This window comes from Spermophilus citellus, assembly GCF_964194105.1.
Source record: "Spermophilus citellus genome assembly, chromosome: 17".
Taxonomy (NCBI): domain Eukaryota; kingdom Metazoa; phylum Chordata; class Mammalia; order Rodentia; family Sciuridae; genus Spermophilus; species Spermophilus citellus.
The window spans coordinates 73,809,470-73,833,767 of record NC_138199.1 but is presented as its reverse complement, the minus strand read 5'-3'; the positions used below and the strand labels follow the sequence as shown (position 1 = coordinate 73,833,767).

Genomic DNA, 24,298 nt, shown 5'->3' with positions numbered 1-24,298 from the left:
GTTCTGTAAAGCATGTGTACCCAGTGTTATGTAGTTTGATCCTTGTGAAGTCTTTATCATGTAGCTTTTCGGGTACAGCTGTGAAAAATCATTAGAACTCCTCACTGTTTGGGGAAAAATCTTCTTCTTCTTCTTCTTCTTTTTTTTTAAGAGAGAGAGAATTTTTTAATATTTATTTTTTAGTTTTCAGTGTACACAGCATCTTTATTTTTATGTGATGCTGAGGATCAAACCCAGCGCCCTGCGCTTGCCAGGCGAGTGTGCTACCCCCAGCCCAAAACTTCTTAAAAAAATTCCACCAAATTAAGCTGGGTAAATTCTTTTTAAAGAATTTACTGATAAGGGCTGAGGATGTAGATTAGTAGTAAAGCACCCCTGGGTTCGATCCCCAGTATCCCCCACACCACAGCCAATGAGGCTTCTGGGACCACTGAGCCAAGGTCACCAGGGGTGTTGTCATTCTTAGGGCACTGGATCTCTCAGTTGCATGGGGCATTGCTGACCACTCTTCCTTGACACTTGTCTCCATGCCTGGGCTTTTCCTCCAGCATGTCTCTAGTGACTCCTTGAGTCTATCCTGTGATCCAGGAACTTCCTGGAGATGTGTGGCGAGCAGTGCCTACCCTTGTGGGGCTCACGTTCTAAACCCCATGGAACAGACCGGAGAGACAGAGGGACTACAGGAAAGGGAACAGCAAGCACTATGGAGAAGCAGATGACGGGTGGGAAGAGAATGAACGAGGAGCGGTTCTGTAAGGGGCAGTCAGAGAAGGTTTTTCTGGGATGACTTCTTCTTTCTTTTGGCTTTGTGGTACCTGGGGATTGAACCCAGGGGAGCTCAACCACTGGCCTGCACCCCAAGCTCTTTGGGTTGTGCCAAGTTGCCAAGGGTAACCTTGAACTTCCTGCTTCAGCTTTCTGAGTAACTAGATTACAGGCATAAGGTACCACACCCAGCTTCTGAGCAGACACAGATGCATCTGGCTGTGGTCCATGGAAATGCCATGACTGTTGTCTCAGGCAGTGCAGGCTTCTCCTCGGCTGGCATGAGTCCTCCCACCCTGCTCTTGACTGTGGTTTCCTGATGTTTCATTACCCCTGGCATAGCAACCTAGTAGATATCTAATTTATTGAGTGACTGAATAACTGAATAGATGATTAACTACAGAGCAGGTGAGCATCATATCATAAATAAGAAGAAGACAACTATTGGGAGCCTGGACTTCCTACAGGGCAGCTATGTGTCTGACAAGCCCCTGGGGGAAGAGAGATGAGCTCAGGCCCAGGACCTGCCAGCTTAAATGGTAGACGCCTCCTGCTCACAGACTCTCTGTCCCCATGTCAGCTGGACTTTGGGGCACATTATCTGCCTTTCAGGACAACTCTCACCACTGATAAGTAACTCTAAAATAGTTAGGAAGGCATGAGGGACACATGGGCATGTGGGAGGGGACAAGAGGAAACTTTATGGCTTACCCACTGTGGACCATGTTTCTGTGTTTAGCACACAGGGTAGAACTCAGAAGCCCTGGCCATGGGCCTACACCTTCCCGTGGCATGGTTTTCCCTTAAAGGATATAGCAGAGACATCTCCATGTGTTCCCATCTTTCTGCACTTGGGATTTGTGGTCCTTGGGAGCATTTAGGTGTTGGTTCATTGGAGGAGGAAGAAATACTTCAGTGTAGTCTGGTACTGCCTCCTGGTCATCTTCAGACCCCACCCAAGGGACTGAGGGAAGGAGAGGCAGCCCAGGCAGGAGAGAGGAGAGCTGCCGTTTACTCCATAGAAGAAAGTATGGCCCTTCTCAGCTAGCGGTTGCCATCCCACCCACCAGCTGTAACTTGTTAGTGCATCTCAGAGGTGCTAACTACTCCAGCCTTGGGACAGTAGAAGATAGTCTCTCAGAACCTTTTCTGGAGGGTGGAGACTGTGTGGTATTGGCCACAAGCTAGCGCAGGCTGTCGCTTCATTTCTCAGTGTTCTACCATTGGGCTTAGCTCTAGGGAACTGGTAGCCCTGCGCCTTTCCCATTTTTATCAGAAAAAGGGCCTGTTGGAGACAAATGTGCTGTACTAATGGGTATTTCCTCCCACCTCTGTTTCAAAATTGGTGATGGTGAGTCTTTTCACTTTCCCAGCTGGGCCAGTCACTGTGAGCTGCTTCATATTTAAATTTAATTTTGCTGGAATCTTGGCTTAGAAGGCAAGTATTTTACTCCTTTCTGACCTTATTATGGTGATGTGGAGCTGAAGGAAGGGAAGACACTACATCAAGGTCAGTGGTGGGAGACCAGGAGGATGAGTAGCAAAACTGTCTGCTGACTCAGCAAGGTCAGCTTGTCCTTGAGCTCCCATGGCTGGGCCTGTCAGCAATGAGGGCAGGCCTATTTTTCAGGCTGTTGGGACCATCACCGAGTGATGCAAGACCCCAGGTTGCTGTCCCTCCAGGAGCCTTGTCCCCTCCTCCTTTCCTTTCTGTACCCTTACTGTGGAATAGAAACACTGGTGGTGGCTCACTGCCCTGTCCTGCCAGGATGCTGGGAGGAGGAGAACCAGCCTGTTGTGACATGGTGGTTCCAGTGGGTCGTGAAACCTGCCTGTTCTCTGGTGTGGTTTCCCCTGCCTACTTGGGGTTTGCTCAGGTACCTGTCTGGGAGAGGTCTGGAACAGGCTTCCCTGGCTACTGGAATTGATCTGAAATCACAGAAATAAAGCAAAACGACACAGGTGACCAAGAATGCTGTAGATCAGCCCCTGTGCCCAGCCCCCTTCAGTGGGAACCTGGCCCTGAGGAAAGACAGCCTTGGATCAAGGCTCTCATGTATTATTTTTACTGCCTTTTCCTACCATATTTGCATTTTTAAAAATAGCAGTGCTGAGTGAACCCTTTTCCTTGTGAGTCTGCCGAGGAAGCTAGGATGATGCATTTCACAGAACGTGGCTATCGATTAGTGGCCGGTTCTCAGTGTCTGCAGCAGGCCGGAAGGGAGCTGCTGCCACCCAGGCAAAGGTGAGGCTGAGTCTCTGCCTGCTGCAGGAAGAGCACAGCTCCTTGCTGCCAGGGCTTGCGTCATTCTGTGGGTTTGAAGTCAAGGGAGTGGTAGAAAGTGGCAAGAGCCTGTGAGGCAGGGTCCTGGGGGCTGTCGCTGAGGACCCTCTGCCAGGGCATGCTTTCTCAGCTTTGGGATTCTTGTGTGGACATAATGCCACACTTGCCATGCTGGCTGGCTTGCTTCTGTCCAGTACCCAGCTATAAACACGGGGCTGTGTGGCATGGGCCCAGGAGGCTAAGCCTTCCCACCTGCAAGTTTGTGAATTGGCAAAACCATATCCCCTGGGCTCCAAGAATTTGTGCTGGCAGAGCTTGGTAGCAACTAGCCTAGGTCAGACTTTTCTTTCATCTGACAGGGTCATGAGCCTAAAGGTGCCCCCAAACCCTGGGCTTTCTTCTTGGTATCTTCTTGGAAACTGGCCCAGACTGGGGTTGGAGCCACATGTATTCGAGGGCTTGCTACATGTGTATCTGTCCCAAGGGCTAAGCCACCAGAAAATTCTGTCTGGGAATACTGAATAGTGGATATCAACTGAGTCTCCCTGTACTGGTTATTTCAAGCCATTGTGCTTTTACACCTTGGTGCACAGATTTCTTTTAAACTTTTTAAAATTAAAAATAGCCAGGAGCTGTGACTCACACCTGTAAAATCCAGAGACTCAGGAGACTGAGGCAGTAGAATCACAAGTTCCAGGCCAGCCTGGACAACTTAGCCAGACGTGTCTCAAAGTATTTAAAGTAGGGCTGGGGATGTGGCTGAGTGGTAGAGCACTTACCTATCATGTTTGAGTCTCTAGATTCAATCTCTAATATCTTACACAATAACAGTGCAGTTCCCCTGGGGATTCTTATAAACCGCTTCCTTAAAATCTGCTCATCCTTCCAAGGGTCCTTTTGCATCTGCCTCCGTTTTTCACTGTTTCAGAGTCTTGCTTTTCCAACACTGCTAAATCAAACGATTAGACTCCTCCCTATTTTCATGGGGCTAAATTATTGGTTTCCACCAGCAGTCCTTTCACAGACCAGCATAGCAGCATATGGTCATCCAAACACCACCTTGCAGTTGCTGGTTTCAGGGCAGGAGCAGGTGTCCAGAAGTGGGAGAGTTAAAAGTAAATTGTAGGGCTGGGGATGTGGCTCAAGCGGTAGCGCGCTCGCCTGGCATGTGTGCGGCCCGGGTTCGATCCTCAGCACCACATACCAACAAAGATGTTGTGTCCGCCGATAACTAAAAAATAAATATTAAAAATTCTCTCTCTCTCTCTCCCCCCCCCCTCTCTCCCCTCTCTCACTCTCTCTTTAAAAAAAAAAAAAAAAAAAAGTAAATTGTATCTGTCATTCTAAGGACACGGGTCCTCTGCCAGGTCTGTGAAGAGTTCCTGTGTGAGACCAAAGAGCGCTCTGGAGGTCATGCACTCCCAGAGGAAGGAAATTTTATGCATAATTGTATAGGAAAAATCATCAGAAAGCTAGGTCCCGGGGCTTGGTGCTGGTGTCTTGTGCTGGTGTCTGTACCCATCTCAGGAGCGGAACTGAGTGTGAGGCTCACTCCAGGCCGACTTCGTTCTGCCGTCCCCCCTGCCTATACGTGTCTCCTGTCCCTTAGTGCAGATTGGACCTTCTCCTGAGGTGCCCAGTGGGGCCCACAAAGCTGCAGAAGCTCACTCTTCCCTCTCACTGGGGCCTGCACATTCTGTTCCTGTGGCTGAGAGCCCTTTTTTGAGGTGCTCCCTGCTGAGTCGTGCTGGTGATCAGTCACTTCTGCACGTACTCTGATGCACTCTGATTCAGGCCCTGCCTGTACCCCATCATTGGTACCCCATCAATACCTGCTCATAAAGGTAGGGGTAAGAGAATTTTGACACATAAGCAAGAAGGTGGGTGATCCTATGGAGAGTCCCTGGGACTTGTCTTCCCATAGCTCCCCTGGTGTGCCTAAGACCCCTCAGTGTCACGATGCACCTGAATCACCAGCATCCTGTGTTCATCTTTGTGTCTTGTCCTGCTCTTTTTGTTAGTCCTTATGTCTTTGGCCTTTCCAGCTGAGCTGTTAGTTCCCTGGGAGAGAAATGGTCTGGGGCCTCACCAGACTCTGCCCTGGTGCTCTGTCCCAGGGACCTCCTCAGGCCATGCTGGCAAGAAATCTTTTCCTTTCAGTCAGCCAGCTTTGGAGATCTCAGGGGACACACAACTCCAAATGAACAGCCCACAGGTGGAGGGCAGAGATGTGGCCTGAGGTAGGAACGGGTGCTAGGCAGGTAGTAGTCGAGGCCCCTGGAGCTCTGAGATCACATATGGAAGAGCTTGTCCAGCCCAGTACTGCCCATCCTTGATAAGGCATCTGGTGCCCAGGGGGTGATGGCATCCTCAGCATATGCAGCTAGAGAGTGGCAGCTTCAGCAGGACCTGGCTCTTATGTGCCTTGCTCGGAACCTGGTTCCTTTGTGTGCCACTCTCCATATCTCTGTCCCCCGTGAGGGTAGCCTCCCTGTGGTTGGCTGTAGCATATTATCTGTGGCACCTCTTCTCCAGTCTGATTGTACTTTTTAGTTGGTGTTTTCATCCTGGCTCACTGTCCTGAGATGCTTTGCTTGTTGCTGGTGTGCCTTGGGAGAAGTGGAGGTGACAGGGTGAGCAGTCAAGGTTCTTGAACTTGATGATCCAACCAAGAAGTGACATCAATGCCCAGGAGCCATTTTGGTCAGTCCTAAGGCCTCCAGGCCAGTTGGTGCTCCAGTGACGCCAGCACTCTTGATGATATTCATTTCATCTCCCTGGAAATAGTAACTACAGGTGTTTGAGAAGCCAGTAGAGGCTGTTTCTCCACACTCATGACTGAAAGGCCCTGCCCACTGAACTAGAACACTGCCCCTCCAGGGTCTCCCTTCCCCTGGGGAGCATAGCTGCAGGAAAATGCAGATTCTCCCAAACTAGGATTTCCCAGAAGCAGCTCAGAGGATGTAGCCCCATTCAGCAATTTCCTTAATCCTCCCTCGATGTCTTTTAAGCACCGACCAGATGGCCAGGTTTTGAGAATATGTGTCAAGATCACTTTAGGAACTTTTTCCAGATACTTCTTTTCAGACTGTTGTGCTGGAAACAAGTGAGCAGTGAGCCTGGAGCAAGGCCTTTACCAAGCCCCCACCTTACCCACCTGCTAGAGCTGCAGGGGCGTGTGTGTGTGTGTGTGTGTGTGTGTGTGTGTGTGCGCGCGCGCACGTGCGCACACCTGAAGACACGCAGATTCCCAGGCAGCAGGCGGAGCCTGAGAGGCTTACTTCCCAAGAAGTCAGGAAGAGGCAGGGTTGCCAGGCAGGGGTCACACATTGCCAGATGAAGGGCAGATTAGCAAAACCAGGGCTCTGATTGGTACCTAGGTGACCTTGGGCAGGTCACTTACCTCTCCGAGCAGCCCCTCCCTCACGAGGATCAGAAGAGGCAGAGAGATAGTCTTTCCTAGCACAGTGCAAGTTCTAGAAGGATTAATTTGTATGATTACCACCTAGATGACATCAGACAGGCAGGGTGGGTTGTGGAGGGCAGTGCCCAGAGGCAGTGGGTGTTCTCTGTGCCTGGGCATTGGCCAGCCCCTGCTTACTCCCAGGGATGCCTTGGCAGCCACAGGACAGCAGCCTGTCACCTGTAAAGTGGTCCAGCCAGGCCCTCTGGTTAGGTGCTGATAGCACATTCAGGCTGGACAGAAATACCTCGTGAAAACATGCTCTTCTCCTTCTACCTTCTGCTAGTACTTCCTCCCTGAGGAGGGGAGGCCTGCTTCTCCTAAAGATGCCCATTTTTCACTCCTGGCTCCTGCCACCGCACACCTGTACACATATCAAACAGCATTGCAGAAACCAGCCGCACTGCCAGGCCTCCTGCTGGTCTCCTGCGGGGTGGGGGCAGCTCCCTGTCCTTCCCCTCTTTCAGCTGGCAGCTGGACTCAGGCCCTTCTTTGTCCTCTTCAGGCCGCACCTCCTGGCCATTCCAGCAAGTTGGCATTGCAGGGACAGTTACCAGGCAGTGATGGCGCTGTGCTGCATCATGCCCTACTGCAGGCTTCCAGCGTGCAGCGTGGGAGCAAGAGGGTCACTGGGAAATGAGAGTACTAGGGGAGGGGAGCTGTCTCTTGTGAATAAATGTCATTTTGTCTTCCCCATCTAGAATAAGTTCTCTAGCTGGGCGCAGTGGCACATGCCTATAATCCCAGAGGCTTGGGGGGCTGAGGCAGGAGGATCAAGAGTTCAAAGCCAGCTTCAGCAAAAGCGAGGCACTAAGCAGCTCAGTGAGACCCTGTCTGTAAATAAAATACAAAATAGGGCTGGGGAGGTGGTTCAGTGGCTGAGTGCCCCTGAGTTCAATCCCCATTCTTGCCCTCTCCCCCGCCGCCCAAAAAAAGTTCTCTAAAGCCAAGATACATTCCCAATTATGTCTTTGTGATGTTGTTGTGAGTCTGTAGGAAATACTCAAAATCCTATGGACTCCATGGGCCTCGTTCTCAGAGCTTCTGGGGGCTAATTTCTGGAGCATATGATTGGCGGAATGTTCTGGCTAGAGGTACCATTTATTTTACTTCCTACCTCCCCTCCTCCAAGTATGTGAGGCCCTCTGGCCACATGTTTTGTGAAAGGCTTCTGTCCTCAGGTGGGCTGGTGCTGTTTGCTGGGTTAGCAGAAGCTCAGCCACATGATGGTCAACTGCTCTGAGAAAGTCCTTACACTGGCACCAGCTAGAATTCCTGACCAGCCAAACCCCAATTGTGTGAACTGCAGTTTGCAAGAAGCTATAAGAGGGGCCCAGCTCCAACAGGAAAGCCCATTTTCTGCCCCTCCTGGTGTTACTGTTCTGGCTGACACAGTGACATTTGAAGTCAGGCCACAGTTACAAAAGTGATTAGGTGTGGGTGTGTAGGTGCTGGGTTTGTGTGTCCTTGCCTGCAGGTGGTCTGGTGCTGATGAGAGGGACTCTCTCTCCCTTGGTGGAACGGGATGGAACCCTAGCCAGCGAGAACTATTGGTGCAGGACATGAGGGCCGGGCAGATCCCTAGGCAGGGTGGGGATTCTCAAACTTCTTGACAGTGACCCACAGTAAAATAAACAGTTCCCAAGGTGACCCAGGGCATGTGTACATGGTGGATACAATTGAGGAGGTCTCTGGAGTACACTTGCCTTACTGCATACATGGAGCACTGCAGATGCTTCCTGTTCTTCAGTGTTGGTCACAGCCTGCTAACACCATCCCATATCCCACTAAAGGGACATGGCCCATGGTTTGAAAGATGTTGCTCAGAGGCTGTTCCATTCTAGGATTTCCACCACTTTTTCAGAAATCCACATCAGGATAAAACTTTCTGATCTGGCAAGAGTGGCAAACGTCTCAGACCACCATGTTGCAAGAGCATTGGGGCATGGGGGTGAATGTCCCACCCCTGTGGTATGCCAGATTCTTATAAATCCTTTAAAGACCATGGACAAGGTACATTGCTTATTGGGTGCTTGTGTTCTTGTCGAGCCTGGAGTCTGTGGGAGGCACAGGAGGCACAACCTAGATTGAGCCTAGTTTTCAGCCACGTTCCTATTGAATGATTCCCTCTGCCTGTCCATGCTGAGTTGGGTTTCTCAGTCAGAGAAACACCAGTGCCCCACAACTTGTGCTATAGTGCAGCCACACCCATCTGCAGGCAGTGTAGTGGGGACCTTTCTCAGTGCCCACAGCCTCAGCGAGGTGGGAGAGGAGTGGGCAGTCTGGTTGGACCTCTGGGTAGTAGGAAGCTGTTCCTTGCCCATTCACCATTGTCTTATGTCATTCTTCTTGTGCATGTCTAGGGCTCAGACCGTACAGGGTGGGACAGGCAGAAGAGGTAATGTTTCTCTGATTGATTTTACCTTAGGAAGTAGCAGGTTGGAATAAGGAATCCTAGTGTGGGTGCAGTCTCGTGTTCCCTTTGGGCTTCAGGCTTCCTGGGTCAACAGCTTCTTTCCTCGTGTGAGTTTCCAAGTTCTAAGGCCTGGCTCAGTCCAGTGAAGGTGAAACCTCACTCTTTGAACAAAACCCAAACTAGGGGCCATTGCAAACTGTTCCCAAGTTTCCAGAAGGAGGTCCTTTAACCCATCTCCAGGGACCGGATGTGGGCTGGCAGTCGGCTTGGTCTGCTGCTGGGCCTTTTGTGTTTGTAACTACTCCCACTTGTAAGATGAAGATGTGGTACTGATAATATCACTGATCCCCAGGAAAAGTGGGTGGTTACCTTCTGAGATTGAAGGACACCACATCTCTGGGCCTTCCCTGGTGTTTGACACAGGGGGTGACAGTGGTGTGGCTGGGGTTCCCAGCCTTGAGATATATATGCTCAGCCCCACTAGAGCTTCTCCTTTGGATTTCCTACAGTTCCCTCTTTGAGCATTCCAGATGCTGGTGCTAGTGACCAGGCACAAGGCTATTTCTTCCCCAGGGCAGCTCTTGACCTCCACTCAGCAGGCCAGCCTGAGGGTCACCCACTCCCATGATGTTCAAGAACAATTCAGGTGGACTTTTGGTTTACTTCCTTCTGTTTTCAACCTGTTATCAAACTTGGTTTGCCTTTTCTATTCTTGGAACATAGACATAAATTTCAATTCTGCTGTGGTCAGCCAAAGTCAGTGAGGGTCTGGGCCAGGAATTACAGGACAGGCTAGCTTCTTCTGGTGTCTTGTCAGGGTCAGGCCTCGAGATTGCCTCTCAGAATCAGTGTGAACCTCAGAAGGAAGCTGGTACCCTGACAGGACAGCCATCTGGTGAGCTCATAGTTCAAATGGAGGAAGGACAGAAGTGCCCATGTGCCCTGCTCAGTGGCCTTCTCCCTGGGACTGTCCTCTACCACTCCCTTGCCATTGGATTGCTTTCTTTTTTTAAGCTCCTTTTTGCTGTGCCTCAGAATCTCTCCAGTAACCCACGAATACATGCAATTTTTATGTGTCAACTAAAAAAATAAAGGGAAAGGCAAAAGAATGTATCCAGGAGGAGGAGGTCCATTAGCCCATCTTGTGAGCCACTGCACTGGTGCTGGCACCTTTGCCCCTGAACAGCCTCAGGGCGCCTAGCCTGGGCAGTGCTAACACTCTGGTCAGATGACCTTGTGCACTGTAGGATGTTCAGCAGCACTCCTGGCCCCCGGTTGTGACAGCCTAGAATGTTTTCATTTCCAAATGTCCTTTGGGGGCATGATGGCTACCAGTTGAAAATCATTGCACAAACTGATCTCCCTGCACCTTCTCCATGTTCTCTGCCTGACAGCCAGACGACCCTTTTACTTTGCTCAGGCCTGCAGGGGCTCCCACCTGCTCAAAACAGAATCTCCAAGGCCTGAATGACCTGGCTGCACACTTCTCCCACTCCTGAAGCCCTGCAGGCCTCTAGACGTGCTCACTCTTCCCAGTGTCTCTGTGGCTGTTCTTGTCTCTGCTTGGAAAGATCCCTCCCTTATTTCACCCAGTTCTCTGGTCAAATGTCACTTCAGGGTGTCCCCTCCTGACCACTTATTTAAAGTAACTCCCTTGTGTCCCCTTCCCCTCCCCATATTGCCCTGTTTTTTTTTTTGTACAGCTCTGAGCACCATCTGACCTGCATCTGTCCGCTTCCCGCCCTGTGCTGGGATGGGGGCTTGGCAGAGCAGGGGCTGGTCTCCCCAGCGCCTGGCTCATGAAGTGCTCCATCAGCACTGGCCAGACAGTGAGCTCCTTAAGACTCAGTTCTGCTTCCCACAGCAAAGGCCAGATTCCCCTGCTTCCAGAGGAGGAGGTATCAGGGGCCGCCAGTCCCAAGGCCCCACCAGGCAGCCCCATTTTGCCTGTTGAGAGTGATCCACGTGCATTTTGAACCACCCAGGGCCCTTCCCACATAGAGGTAATATTAGCATTTTGGTGTCTGTCTTGTCCTTTTTCCATTTAGAACCCTCTGATCACTGTGGCTTTCCATGAAATGGTAGACAGTAGTTCCTCAGCTCTGATGTTGTTCAGAATTCTAGAGCCGTGACAATTGAAATCTACCCACCTCCCACTTCAGCTCCCCTCCCTAGTAACAGTGTTTTAAAAAGGACATCCAGGGTGCTCTTTAATGTAGGGATTAGGGGTTTGTTTCACAGCCGTGGTTTTGCACTAGAACCTCTTTTTCCTAGAGCAGGCATGGCGCCCTCTAGTGTTCACCTCTCAGCACAGTTTGGCACTGGTGGTTTGGGTACCATACTTGACCTTTTAGGGTAGAAGAGAAAGTGGAGGGCAAATTGCCAACCCTCCCCTGCTCAGGGCCTTGATGATATCCACTGTCAGAGGCTGCCACAACTATCTTCCAATAGCCCCAGAAACATTTTATTACCTTTATAACCAGAAGACCCACTTTCTCTAAGAATGTGTGGACCTTCCAGAAATACATTTTATTCTGTTCTTATCTCTGCAGCTCTGAGGGTAGAACGAGGTTCTGTATGTCTGTGTATACGCGTGCACGCGCCCACACATGTGCAGATTTGAGTACTGAACCCAGAGCCTCGTGCATGCTAGGTAATCCTGTACCACCAAGCTGTATCCCCAGCCCTAAAGGGTAACTTTTTTTTTTTTAATGTGTCTAAGAGAAAGGACTCTTGAGCCAGGCTGCCAAGTTCAAGACCAGGGCTCACCTACAAGCTGTGTGACCTTAAACAGGTTGCTTGCTTTTGCTTTTTCTTTGTCTCTGTTTTCTTATCTTTAAAATGGGGAATAACCATAATGATAGCAAGTGTCAAGTCCGTAGACAAGATTACAAAGTGCCTAGAAAACTGCCTGGTCACAATAAGCACCTGGTATTGGCATTAGGCAGAGGACAGCCAGCTCCCCAGCTTTGCACAGTGGTTCCTTCCTGAATGGGGACATTGAAAGGCCACTGCAGAGCAGGGAAGCAGGCAGCACACAGGGACACAGATGGGAAGGGGTCCTGGGGATCTTGCTGTGCAGTGCAGCAGCCATGGGTGGGACAGCACAGGCACAGTGTAGGAAGCGCGTGCAGTGTTGGGTGTATCAGTGAGGATGGGATGCCAGCAAGGACAGGGAGCCCTGCCAAACCCTTGTGTCTGCCTCCTGGGATTCCGGTGGGGGGGGGGGCGGGGTGTTGTGGCCAACATGGTGGCGCCATCCTCCCCTTCCCTGTCACTCCTCCTCTCTCTGCTTCAGCACCATCAAGCATGGGGGAACTGCAGTGCCTTGTTAGAAGACCGCTCCCAGGTGGAGCCCAGCCACACTTGACAGTCCCACGGGTGCAGCGCTTGCTGCAAGCTCCTCCCGGGAACATGCTCTGCCTGCCCCACGGGCCACTGCCTCCCCCTGCTGCCAGCTTTTACCCACTGTTGTGTTCCTGCTTGGGAACGAGAGCCTATTTCCTCTGTGCCCTTGGGGACATGAGGCTGGACCAAATGTGATGTGGGAGCTCAGAGTGGTCCAGGATGGGGCCTGGCTGCTGTCCCTTTTCTGGCAGCTTTCTCAGGGGCATAAAGCCCCCAGGGGACGTGATCTGCAGAATGAGCTGGGCACTCCCCTAAGGCACCTTCCTGCCCCTTACAACACAATCCCTTTCCCCTTGGATTGTTTCTCTCTGTGACAGTTTGGACCCCAGTTATGGTTTTTGATATCTGAATTGGGGGCATGGGTTTGAGATAGGGCAGTGCAAAAAGTGTCATGCCCCAGAGCAGAGATTCGGGTGCACAGTGCTACTGCATAAAACATCACCATATTAGTTAGAAACGGACACTGGCATTTCAACATGCCCTTATAGTGGGTGTGTCTTGGAGCAGAGGTAAGAAGAACCTGGCCTGTCAGGGTGGTGGCTGCAGACAGGAGCTAGTCACCCCAAGGTTCCTCAGCATCTGCTAGGAGGGCTCTGTTGGACCACTAGTCTCATCATCTAGACTTTAGTCTCATCACAAGGCTTGGGCTCCCTGTGGAAATTTCAGCACTACTGGTTGATGGTGGATTTAATGTTTCCATTTACTTTGTTGTAAGTCACATGCTACTAATAGAGTTTGTTTTATTTGTCATTGCCAAAATTTCAGTGATCTTGAAAAGACAGACCTAAAAAAGTCTTTCTTTGGCTTAGCTTTTGTGGCAGTCATGTTTCTGAGCTCCAGCAGCTGAGAGCAGAGGCCACTGTTAGAGGCTGTCCAGTAAGGTGGCATTTGAGGCAACAGCCCTCCAAATCCCATGGTTAGGGAACTTGGAAGTGAGCAGATCCAGAGGCCCACCTATTCCTGTGAGTCAGGGAAGCATCACAGGAGTGGCCCAGGTTCAGGGACCCAGAGAGAAAAGATAGGCTGGTCTAGTGGAGAACCCACCCCTGCATGGGCTGTTGGAGGGGGATCCAGCAGCTTGCAACAGCAGGAGATGGGAGCTGAGGGCTCTGCAGGGAAAGGTCAGGTGCCTGCACACTTGGCCAGGCTTCTGCATCCAGCCATCCCCAGAGCTACTCAGCAGCCCTCAGGGCTCTGCGGCTACTCAGCAGCCCTCAGGGCTCTGCGGCGTGTAGATAAGGAGCAGGCTGCAGCTGGGCAGGAGGGATAACCCAGATTAGAACATGGTGTAGTGACAGCCCAGCCTCAGGGTAACCCACCACAGCTCAGTGTCAGACCCATCCCCCTCCTGCTCTCGTCATCCTGATGCACTGGGATCAAAGGGTGGGGTGTCTGCAGGAGGTAGAAGAGGGTTCCATGCATGGCTCACTCGGAAGGATAGCCTGTTAAATCTTGCACTAACATGAGGCCTTTTGCGGTCTGTCATTCAGCCACACTTAAAGATCGAGAACACCTCCCGTGACCTAGTACTTGCTTTTGGTGGAATAATGGTGACTATACTGCACTGGGACTACTGGGTGGGACTCGTCCCTCTGTGGACCTGGGAGCTGGCTTAGCCAGGCACTTGGGCCTGTGTCTTTGTAGTGCCGGTGGTGCACTTCAAAAGCTGGAAGAAACATGCATTGTGTGGAGGCTTCCCGGCACTCTTCTAACACCCGTGTTTCCTCTTTTACAGCTGAAGCTAGAGGACCGCTCTGTGGTGCCCCGCGATGTGGTCCGGCACATGCGTTCCACTGTGAGTCCCATCTTCTCACCCCAGCCTGGGCCTCAGGGCAGCCGCCTCGGAGACTTGGGCCTCCCTGCCCAGCCTCTGTGCCAGAGAGCTGCCTGGCTCTAGTGGGGGCTGATTGGGATGGTTGAGGTAGGGTCTTCTGTGATGGCCTTACTCTGAACACCTTCTGCCTTCCCCCAGGACAGTCAGTGTGGTACCGTGATAGACGTCAACATCGACTGTGCTGTCAAGCTCATTGGCACCAACTGCATCATCTACCCCGTCAACAGCAAGGACCTCCAGCACATCTGGGTGAGTGGCCCCTCCCTGACTTCTCTCAGCTCTGTGGTTCTCTCAGCAGCGCAACAACTGTGTGCCAGCTCACCGACCTCTAGACACAGCCTGGGGCCACCCGACTCCTGGCAGTCTCGTGGTAGCTGCCTGCCACCCAGACCCCGGTTGAGATGTCTCCCCAGCCCCAGCACAGTTGACAGTGGGGTTGTCTTTACTGGTCTTCTTTCTCCTCTAGCCCTTCCTACCAAAAAAGCAAACATTTCTTTTCAATATTCATTTTGTGAATGATTTGAAACTTTAAAAAAGGTATAGATTCCTGTGCCGCCCTCATCCAGCTTCCTCGGCTAACAGCGCATCACTCCGTTGGCTCCATCATGTATCCCCTCCTGCCCCACACACCCCATTTCCAGTGTTTCTTCTCTGAACCATTGATAGCAAGCTACCCACATAATGCCTGTCACCCCTGAACACTACAATATGTTTTCCAGAAACCAGGACACACTCCCATGTAACCACCACACAGACCAACCTTGACTTTTTTTTTTTTTTTTTTTTTGTATCAGGGATTAAACTCAGGGGCACTCGACCACTGAGCCACATCCCCAGCCCTATTTTATATTTTATTAGAGACAAAGTCTCTCACTGAATTGCTTAGCGCCTCGCAGTTGCTGAAGTTGGCATTGAACTCATGATCCTCCTGCCTCAGCCTCCCGAGCTGCTGGAATTACAGGCGTGCGCAGCTGCACCCGGCTCCATCATTGACATTTACTTCCATCTTCAGACCCTGTTCACTGTGCCGATCCTGGTTTGGAAAACCAGGAACATACTGCATTTAGCTGTCAACTCTTCCGTCACCCCAGTCTTTCTCTCTCTCATATCCTGGACAGTGATACATTTAGTACCGTGACCCTCACCTTGGGCCTGTGTGACGCTGTCTCATGACTAGCCTGGTCCTGGCATGCGCAGTGCGACTGCCACTGCCAGCTTTGATCCAGTCCAGGTCTGGTTGCTGCACTGCTGGGAGAGTTCACTGTGCTCCCATCACATTGGTTGTCACCGGTTCTTTCCACCATACAGTCGTCATTTGCCCCTTTTTAAGTGGTGATATCTTGTAGGGAAATATTCTAAGATTGTGTCAGTAACCTGGTACTTGCTAAACTCCAATTCCACCAGCCTTAGCCTGAGGAACAATTCCCACTAAACCAGCGGCCACTCCAGTGGTTACTAAATGGTGATTTGGAGGCCATCATTCTCGTTTGTACCAGCTGGCATTCTACTTTATTGAAGAACTTCACCTACTGCCCCCATTTATTTATTTATTTATTGTCTTTGTTGGTTGGTTGGTTTGTTTTAGCAGTCCTAGAAATTGAACCCAGGGCCTGGTGCATGCTAAGCACATGCTTTCCCACTAAACTTTATCCCCAGACCTATTTGTTCATTTTTTGTATCAGTGTGGACTCTATTTTATTCAGTTGATTGTAATCCATTACTACCATTACTTATTTTGTTGCCTAAATTGTCCCAGACTTGGCTGATGGAAGCTCCTTCAGGCTGACTTTTGTGGTCCTTTGCGGGGGGTGGTGTTCCTAGGGCTTGAACCCAGGGTACCTTACCACTAAGCTGTACCCCCAGCTCTTTTTATTTTATTTTGATACAGGGCCTCACTAAGTTGCACAAGCCAGCCTTGAACTTTTGATTCTTCTGCACTGCCTCCCCAGTAGCTGGGATTTCAGGCACATGCCATTACTCCCAGTTTTTTTGTGGTGCTCTTTTCCCATGTTCCTTTTTTCTTAAAGCACTTTCTTATTTTCTGGCACAGTGAAAATATCCCCCATCCAGCCAGCAATCAACCATTTCTCTCCAAGGAGCCTGGTTCCTTTCAGAGAAGAATGGCATTTTAAAAAGCAGAATCTGGAAGTGTAGCTCAGGGGTTAAGCATTTGCCTAACATACACAAGGCCCTGGATTGGATCCCCAGCACCAAACAAACAATAGAAGATACCCAAGAAGCTAAGATCTGGATGTTAGGTGTGCTGATGGCTACTGGGCCCTCTTAGGAACATACCATGAAATGCACATGTGTATACAATGTACGTGTGAGATGCACACTACACCTTGGTATGATTGATGACCTTCTCTCCTCCCCTTTGTGGTGAGCACCTCCTTCAGTGGTGAGAAACTGGGTTTTTCATATTGTGAATGTATGACCTGTTTACTCCAGCCCTTTACCTACTTGAACACTTCAGCCAACCTCCCAGCTGTATGGCTGTCTCCCCTGCCTGTCTTGACTCTCCCAGTTCCCACACCACTGCAGCCGCCTCACTGAGAAGCGGGTCGGGATACAGCCTGAAACTCGGCGGATGGCCTGCTAATGGCCTGCTGATGGCACTTGTTAAGCCAGCAGCCGACTGGTCCAAACAATAAGCTGTCGAGAGCCTTCCCCACCTGTCTTAGTGGGGCACAGAGGAATTGTTCCTCTGGCATCAGCAGTGTCTGCTGTCTTACTGTCCCTGTGCCCTTGGTCTGCAGCCTTTCATGTATGGGGACTACATCGCTTACGACTGCTGGCTGGGGAAGGTCTATGACTTGAAGAACCAGATCATTCTGAAGCTATCCAACGGTGCCAGGTAAGTATATCCCCACCAAAGAGCCACCAGCTGGAGAAGAGCAGCCTGCTGGAAGGAGCGCAGGAAGGTGTGTTCTTGTGAGGTCTGTGGTGACAGGTGTGACCTAGGGCAGTGGCAGGTGTCAGGGCCTGTGTCTCAGGGCTAAGCCCCAAGGTCTTCACATCTGTGGTGACCTCATTCCCTCTCAGTTGCTGGTCCATCTTGGTTTGGTGAAACATCTTCCTTTAGGATGTCTGCCAGGAACCAGGCTTTACGTAGACACTTGAATAGCAGTGAGCACTCAGGTGGGGCTTAGAGTCTTGGACCTTCTCAGAGGCTGAGCTGTTGGTGGAAGATAAATGGTCCTATGGTAGGCACGTGGATGTCTTGGCACCTTTGTACCACCACCGTTTGTTGCTCAGGCACTGTGTTCCTGGGGGGTACTAAGCCTCCATTCACTGTTTCAGGTGCTCCATGAACACAGAAGATGGCGCCAAGCTGTATGACGTCTGCCCACATGTCAGCGACTCGGTAGGTGTGCTGTGCCGGAGCAGCTTCTCTCACTCCTCAGCCCTCCAGCCCACAGAAGAGAGGGCTACTGAAGAAAGAGCTGGCCCTGGCTAAGAAAAGTGGGTTCTTAGAGAAGGGGCAAGTAGACACCAGTGCACCTGGAAGTTTGGGCGTAGGCAGGAAGTATCAGAATTTATATACATCCATGTTCATTTTTTATCTCGTCCTTTTAAAATCTCTGTCTTAATCTGTAGAAAAACTTGGTCCAATAGGACCTATTAGCACAGTAGTGTGTGGATATGGTTTGTACTGGGGTGGGGGTTGCTCGGTTAAACAAGGTGGGGAACCACTGCTTTCTAGGGCTTTCATCTGGAAGTGTGGCCCCTGCCCAGCAGCACTGACAGTGCCCAAGAGCCAGTAAGGAAGAGAGAGTAGTCTGCAGCAACCCTCTAACAAGATCCTTGGTGATTTGTTTGCCCCCAGGACTGGCGAAGTTCTGCTCCTGAGTTGCAGGATTTGTTGTAGGGAGTGTGAGAGCCTCAGTAAGTGAAGGCTTCTGCTAGTGAAGGCTGGAGAAGGCAGGTACAGAGAACACTGTCCCCAAGGAGGCCCCTCTCACAAGGACTTTCCCTGGCCCTAAATCCCACAGGGTCTCTTCTTTGATGATTCCTATGGCTTCTACCCGGGCCAGGTGCTCATCGGCCCTGCTAAGATCTTCTCCAGTGTCCAGTGGCTGTCAGGGGTCAAGCCTGTGCTCAGCACCAAGAGCAAGTTCCGCGTGGTGGTGGAGGAGGTAGGGAGTGGGGGCAGGGCGGGAGTCAGCCTCCGCCCCTTGGAGCCAAGCTTCTGCCGCTTCCTGCCTGCTGCTCAGCATCTGACCCTATTGGTCTGAAAGGGCCAATAAGGATAAAGGGAGCCCAGGGTCTGTTCAGGAAGTGGCCAGTATGCAGAAGTCCCTCTACGTCCCCTACACAGACCGAGGGACAGTGGCCCCTGACCAGCATGGGGTGCTACAGTGTGTCTTCATGTGGTGTTTTCCTACTCAGGATGTCCCGGGGACTCTGGGAAGCTGGGGAAAGAACGCACTGTTAGATCCTGCCCTGACAGTGGCCCTGTGCCACCTGCTGTCCTCAGGTGCAGGTTGTGGAGTTGAAAGTTACTTGGATTACCAAGAGTTTCTGCCCCGGAGGCACGGACAGCGTCAGCCCCCCACCTTCTGTCATCACTCAGGAAAACCTAGGCAGGTGAGTATGCCCCAATCACTGGCCACCCCAAGGGCACCCCCTGGGCAAGCCCCTGGGCCCCAGCCACAGATGCATGGGAGGGCAAAGAACACCCCTGGTCTTTCATATATCCAGCCCAGCCCCTGCTTTCCTGCCCCCAGGGTGAAGCGTCTCGGATGCTTTGACCATGCTCAGCGGCAGCTTGGGGAGCGCTGTCTGTATGTCTTCCCAGCCAAGGTAGAGCCGGCCAAGATTGCCTGGGAATGTCCAGAAAAAAACTGCGCCCAGGGGGAGGGCTCTATGGCCAAGAAGGTATGTCCTTGGACTGGGGTTGGTGGGCATTTGAGGAACTGGCCTTGAGCCAATTCCATGGCCAGGAAGGATGGTCTGTGCTTTAGGCCTTGGGGGGAAGCCCTCAGGACCCTTGAGGGCCACTAGGCATGTATAGCTGTCATCCCTCAGGCAGCCTGGGGCCTGGCCAGCCCAGGCATCCCACAAGCCCAGGGCAGGGCCCAGCGCCTACTGCTCTCTACAGCACCAGTCCTCCCTGCTCTGCCCTTGCAGGTGAAGCGTCTGCTGAAGAAGCAGGTTGTGAGAATCATGTCATGCTCCCCGGACATCCAGTGTTCCAGGGACCATTCCATGGAGGACCCAGACAAGAAAGGGGACGTCAAAACCAAGAGCGAAACAGGGTCTGCTAGCCCCGAGGAGCCACCTGACGGGTCTGCTAGCCCAGTAGAGATGCAGGACGAGGGCTCAGAAGAGCCCCATGAGTCAGGCGAGGCACTGCCTCCCTTCCTGCTGAAGGAGGGTGGAGACAATGGGCTGCACTCAGCAGAGCAGGATGCAGATGATGAGGCTGCCGATGACACAGACGACACCAGCTCAGTGACCTCTTCTGCCAGCTCCACCACCTCCTCCCAGAGCGGCAGCGGCACAGGTCGCAAAAAGAGCATCCCCTTGTCCATCAAGAATCTAAAGCGAAAACACAAGAGGAAGAAGAATAAAATAACTCGTGACTTCAAGCCAGGGGACAGGTAAATTCGCCCTAGCCCTCAGCATCCAGCCTGAGACCAAGCCCCAAGCCCCAGGGCCTCAGCTCCTGGGTGTACGGGAACACATAGGGTCTGTGAGCCTCCTAACAGCTCAGGGTGTCCACCCAAGATGACATGCTGTGCTCAGGGTGGTTCCTGGTGGACAGGGAAAGTGGGAATGGTCAGGAGCATGGAATAGTGGCAGTGGCCCCACACCTGGTCTTCTGGGACTGCAACACTGGGGTATGGGTGAGTCCTGTGTCCACCAGGCACTCTCTCCTACCCACCTGGGGTTCAGAACTTGGAGCTCCGAGCCCCTTGGGGCAGGGAAGGGGCAGAAAGATTGCCTGCCCTTTCCCCAGAGATGCATTTGTGTGTGGTCTGGCTTATTTGCCTGCACCCGGCAGGGTGGCAGTGGAGGTGGTGACCACGATGACCTCTGCTGACGTGATGTGGCAGGATGGCTCCGTGGAGTGCAACATCCGCTCAAACGACCTCTTCCCAGTGCACCACCTGGACAACAATGAGTTCTGCCCTGGAGACTTTGTGGTGGACAAGCGAGGTAGTGCCAGCTGTGGGGTCAGCCAGCAGGCAGCTGCACACAGGGCCTCGGAGGGTGCTAGGAAGGGTGGGCATGGGGGCCTCAGGGTCATGGCTAAGCTGAGGTCAGCAGAGGCTGCCCTTTGAGGATGGGGGAGACCTGGTTTTAGACACAGTGGTGGAAGGCACCAAGGATCCTTAGCTGGTTATGTCCCCTCTGGTTCCCTAGTCCAGAGTTGCCCGGATCCTGCAGTCTATGGCGTGGTGCAGTCTGGGGACCACATTGGCCGCACCTGTATGGTGAAGTGGTTCAAGCTGCGACCCAGTGGGGACGATGTGGAAGTGAGTGTGTGCGGCCCTGTTGCTTCCTTCAGGTGGGCTCCGGGGTTGACGGAGGGCCCCTGACTCAAAACAGCTGTCCTCTGCCACAGCTCATTGGAGAAGAGGAAGACGTGAGTGTTTATGACATTGCTGACCATCCTGACTTTCGGTTCCGCACAACTGACATAGTCATCCGCATTGGCAACACTGAGGATGGGGCTCCCCACACAGAGGATGAGGTATACTTCCAGGTTCAAGTTTTGGACTGCTGCTTCCTGCCTGTGTGTGACTGCAGTCCCTGGTGTTGCCACCAGGTGGCTCCAGGAGATGTGACCTGAAAGGCTTCCTGACCCTGTGTCACAAACTCCGTGAGCACAGAGCCAGGTGCTTCATAACACAGGCGAGACTTGGGAGGTGGAGCATGGGCCAGACTTAAAGGAAGTTGTGGGAACATTGGATGGGTCATGGCAGGTTCCAGGCAGAACAGTGGGAGCAAAAGTGGAGGCGGGAAACCCCACACCAGGAAGGGAGAGAAGCCGAGAGAGGCCTGCCTGCTGCCATTTGGGAAGGAATCAGTGGGGGCTTGGAAGAGAATCAAGTGCTCGCTGCCAGGCAGAGGAGTAGGCCCTGGACAGTGAGAGGTGCCCCTGTTCTCAGTCCTCACAACCTCACCCATCCTCCCACTGCTGGAGCTCCTTCAGCATGCTCTGGCCCTTGCCCCTCCCAGAAGGCTGCCCTCCTAACTCTGTCCCCTTCGCCCAGCAGCCATCAGTGGGCCAGGTGGCACGTGTGGACGTCAGCAGCAAGGTGGAGGTGGTGTGGGCTGACAACTCAAAGACCATCATCCTGCCCCAGGTGAGACGGCAAGACCTACCCTCTGAGCTCACGACTCTGGCCCACCTGTGGTCCTGAGAGTCTGCGACTGGCTCTCTCCAGTGTTTCCCCACCGAGCCCAGGTGAGGGGTGGAGGCCCTCCAGATCACCTGGTGCCTGTGGGTGCTCACAGACTCCAGGACTCTGCGGGACTCTCACTGTGCTGAGAAAGCCCACACTCCTCCTCAGAAGAAATAAAGGCTTTAGCGGGTTCAAGAGATCTTTGACAGACAGGGAAGGAAAAGGAGATGAGCTGGCCCCAGTTCCAGCCCCTCTGCTGGGTGCTAAGTGCCAGGGAGGTTGCTGTTCCCGAACCCTACCTGGGCAGCCTGCATGGCGCAGCTGGCCCTCCCCTCCTAGCTCATCTTCCCAGCCCTGGAGCAGACCACAAAGGCCATCCTGCCCTCATGCAGCTGGCCTGAGTCTTTGTAGGAGGGACTGGGTTTGCTGAGGTTCCCTCTGGGCCTTCAGCCATGTAGAGATGCTAGGAACTGCGAGCACAGAGAAGGAGAGGAGGTCAGTGTGGGCTGTCAGCTGGGCCTTTGGGTCCTACCGAGGGGCAGGGTGGGACAGGCCAAGGCCCCTCCCAGAGACCCAGGGACAGAAAGGCTCCAGCTACATAGGGAAGAGCAGAAAGAGGGGGGAGAGTGGAATGGGGTCCCTCGCAAGGCCTCACAGGGTCCATTGGCAATGAGGGGTGCCACCGCAGTGTGGGGGGCGCCCGTCTTACTGTGGCACTTCCCTCCTCCCCAGCACTTGTACAACATTGAATCCGAGATCGAGGAGTCAGACTACGATTCCGTGGAAGGCAGTACCAGTGGGGCGTCCTCAGATGAGTGGGAGGACGACAGTGACAGCTGGGAGACAGACAATGGGCTGGTGGAGGACGAGCACCCCAAGATAGAGGAGCCCCCCATCCCACCTGCTGAGCAGCCAGCCGCTCCTGAGGAGGACAAGGGGGTGGTGATCAGTGAAGAGGCGGCCACAGCTGCCATCCAGGGAGCTGTGGCCATGGCCGCCCCCATGGCGGGGCTGATGGAGAAGGCTGGCAAGGACGGTCCCCCGAAAAGCTTCCGGGAGCTAAAGGAAGCCATCAAGATCCTGGAGAGCCTCAAGAACATGACTGTGGAGCAGCTGCTGACCGGCTCCCCTACCTCCCCCACCGTGGAGCCCGAGAAGCCAACCCGGGAGAAGAAGTTTCTGGATGATATCAAGAAGCTACAGGAGAACCTTAAGAAGACCCTGGACAATGTGGCCATCGCAGAGGAGGAGAAGATGGAGGCCGCGCCTGACACAGAGCACAAGGAGGACAAGCCTGAGGGGCAGTCACCAGTGAAGGCCGAGTGGCCTAGCGAGACCCCTGTGCTGTGTCAGCAATGTGGTGGCAAACCTGGTGTCACCTTCACCAGTGCCAAGGGCGAGGTCTTCTCAGTGCTGGAGTTTGCGCCCTGTGAGTCAGCCCTCCCCTGGCCTTCACCTTGGGCCTACCACAGGCCTCCCATTTGTGTTCAGACATCTGGAGGCCGGGTGGTCTGTCCCCTCCCAGCCACCACTTCTGCCATTCCTAGTGGTCACACTCCTGATGCCAGGAGCAAGTGGGAGGCACCTGGGCCAACCCGTCTGTCTTGGAGCACACCAGGCCACTCTCCCTCCAGGCCACACTGCCCGAGGCAGCGGCCAGGTGTGCAGCAGGCCTCCCCTGAGACTGTTCTCTTTCCCCTGCAGCAAATCACTCTTTTAAGAAAATTGAGTTCCAGCCTCCAGAAGCCAAGAAGTTTTTCAGCACTGTACGGAAGGAAATGGCGCTGCTGGCTACCTCCCTTCCTGATGGCATCATGGTCAAGACTTTCGAGGACAGAATGGCAAGTGGGCTAGCACGGGCTTGGCATGGGCCAGCACAGGTGGGCCATGTAGGCACTTAGTGCCCAGCCTTGGGTGCCAGCACCTCCAGGGCTACCCACCTTCTTTCATAGGGGAGGTGACAGCTCAGTCAGGTGAGCTCTGACACAGAGTCATCAGCCACAGAGGTCTAGACCAGGTGGTTCATTCTTTCCTTCTTTCTTTAAAAAATTAGCTAGAAATTCATACAATGTCCTGAGTCTACTCTTCTTTCTGAAGACTCAGAATATTACAGAGAAGCTAAAGTTGCCAGGGACCAGTCCTCACCTCCTTTCCCCCAGGTCTTAGGCCTTTCCTACTCCTGGAGGTTGAACCTCAGCCAATCTCCCACAACCTCTTTTGAACATGTGTAATTCTTGTGCAGTGCCACTGTAAACAGTGTCTTGTACGACATGTTCACACAGAGTGGTGCATCCTAAAGCCCTGTAGCCGGCTCCCTTCTCTTAGCCCGTGGTTCTTGGGATTGACCCCGTGGTTCAGCTGACCCAGCATGTGCCTTCTGTTCTATGCCTTCCGTGCCTTACTTCTGCTCCTGGACGGGCCTGGCGTTTGAGTCCTGTTGAGAGACTTGTAAGGACTGGGCCTCCACCATGAGCCAGGCACTGTGCTAGACACTGACTGTGAGTCGGAGGCCCCAGCTTGTGCCCTGTCCTAGACCAGAAGGGCCATAGAACAAAGGAGCAGGGAGCTGAAGAGTTAGAAGGAGGAGCCCTGTTCACACAGGCCCATGCTGGCCGGCAGCAGCGGAGCAAGGCTCAGTGCGACTTGAGATTTTAGTAACACTTTTATTGTTCCCGAGTTTAGGTAAAATTCCTTTAGAAAATTCCAGTCTCAGCTCTGCTAAGGGAATAAGGGAGCACTAGTTGGTGGTGTTTTTTCCCAAATCTCAGAA

General features: G+C 52.7%; 1 protein-coding gene across 4 annotated transcripts in view; it reads left to right on the top strand.

Moving 5' to 3' along the window:
- The window catches only part of UBE2O (ubiquitin conjugating enzyme E2 O), a 52,988-nt gene that overhangs the window by 25,854 nt on the left and 2,836 nt on the right, over positions 1 to 24,298 (top strand). The window contains exons 2-15 of one of the 4 annotated variants that reach the window (XM_081272178.1): positions 14,072 to 14,131; positions 14,309 to 14,419; positions 16,930 to 17,027; positions 17,474 to 17,537; positions 18,166 to 18,309; positions 18,651 to 18,760; positions 18,901 to 18,976; positions 19,304 to 19,776; positions 20,181 to 20,335; positions 20,543 to 20,655; positions 20,745 to 20,873; positions 21,397 to 21,489; positions 22,261 to 22,957; positions 23,233 to 23,369. In XM_081272178.1, coding sequence (XP_081128304.1) covers positions 14,072 to 14,131; positions 14,309 to 14,419; positions 16,930 to 17,027; positions 17,474 to 17,537; positions 18,166 to 18,309; positions 18,651 to 18,760; positions 18,901 to 18,976; positions 19,304 to 19,776; positions 20,181 to 20,335; positions 20,543 to 20,655; positions 20,745 to 20,873; positions 21,397 to 21,489; positions 22,261 to 22,957; positions 23,233 to 23,369 — 2,460 coding nt within the window. Of the gene's footprint in view, positions 1 to 14,071; positions 14,132 to 14,308; positions 14,420 to 16,929; positions 17,028 to 17,473; positions 17,538 to 18,165; positions 18,310 to 18,650; positions 18,761 to 18,900; positions 19,052 to 19,303; positions 19,777 to 20,180; positions 20,336 to 20,542; positions 20,656 to 20,744; positions 20,874 to 21,396; positions 21,490 to 22,260; positions 22,958 to 23,232; positions 23,370 to 24,298 lie in introns of all 4 variants that reach the window. The other 3 variants (XM_081272179.1, XM_081272177.1, XM_081272176.1) reach the window with 3 other exon arrangements.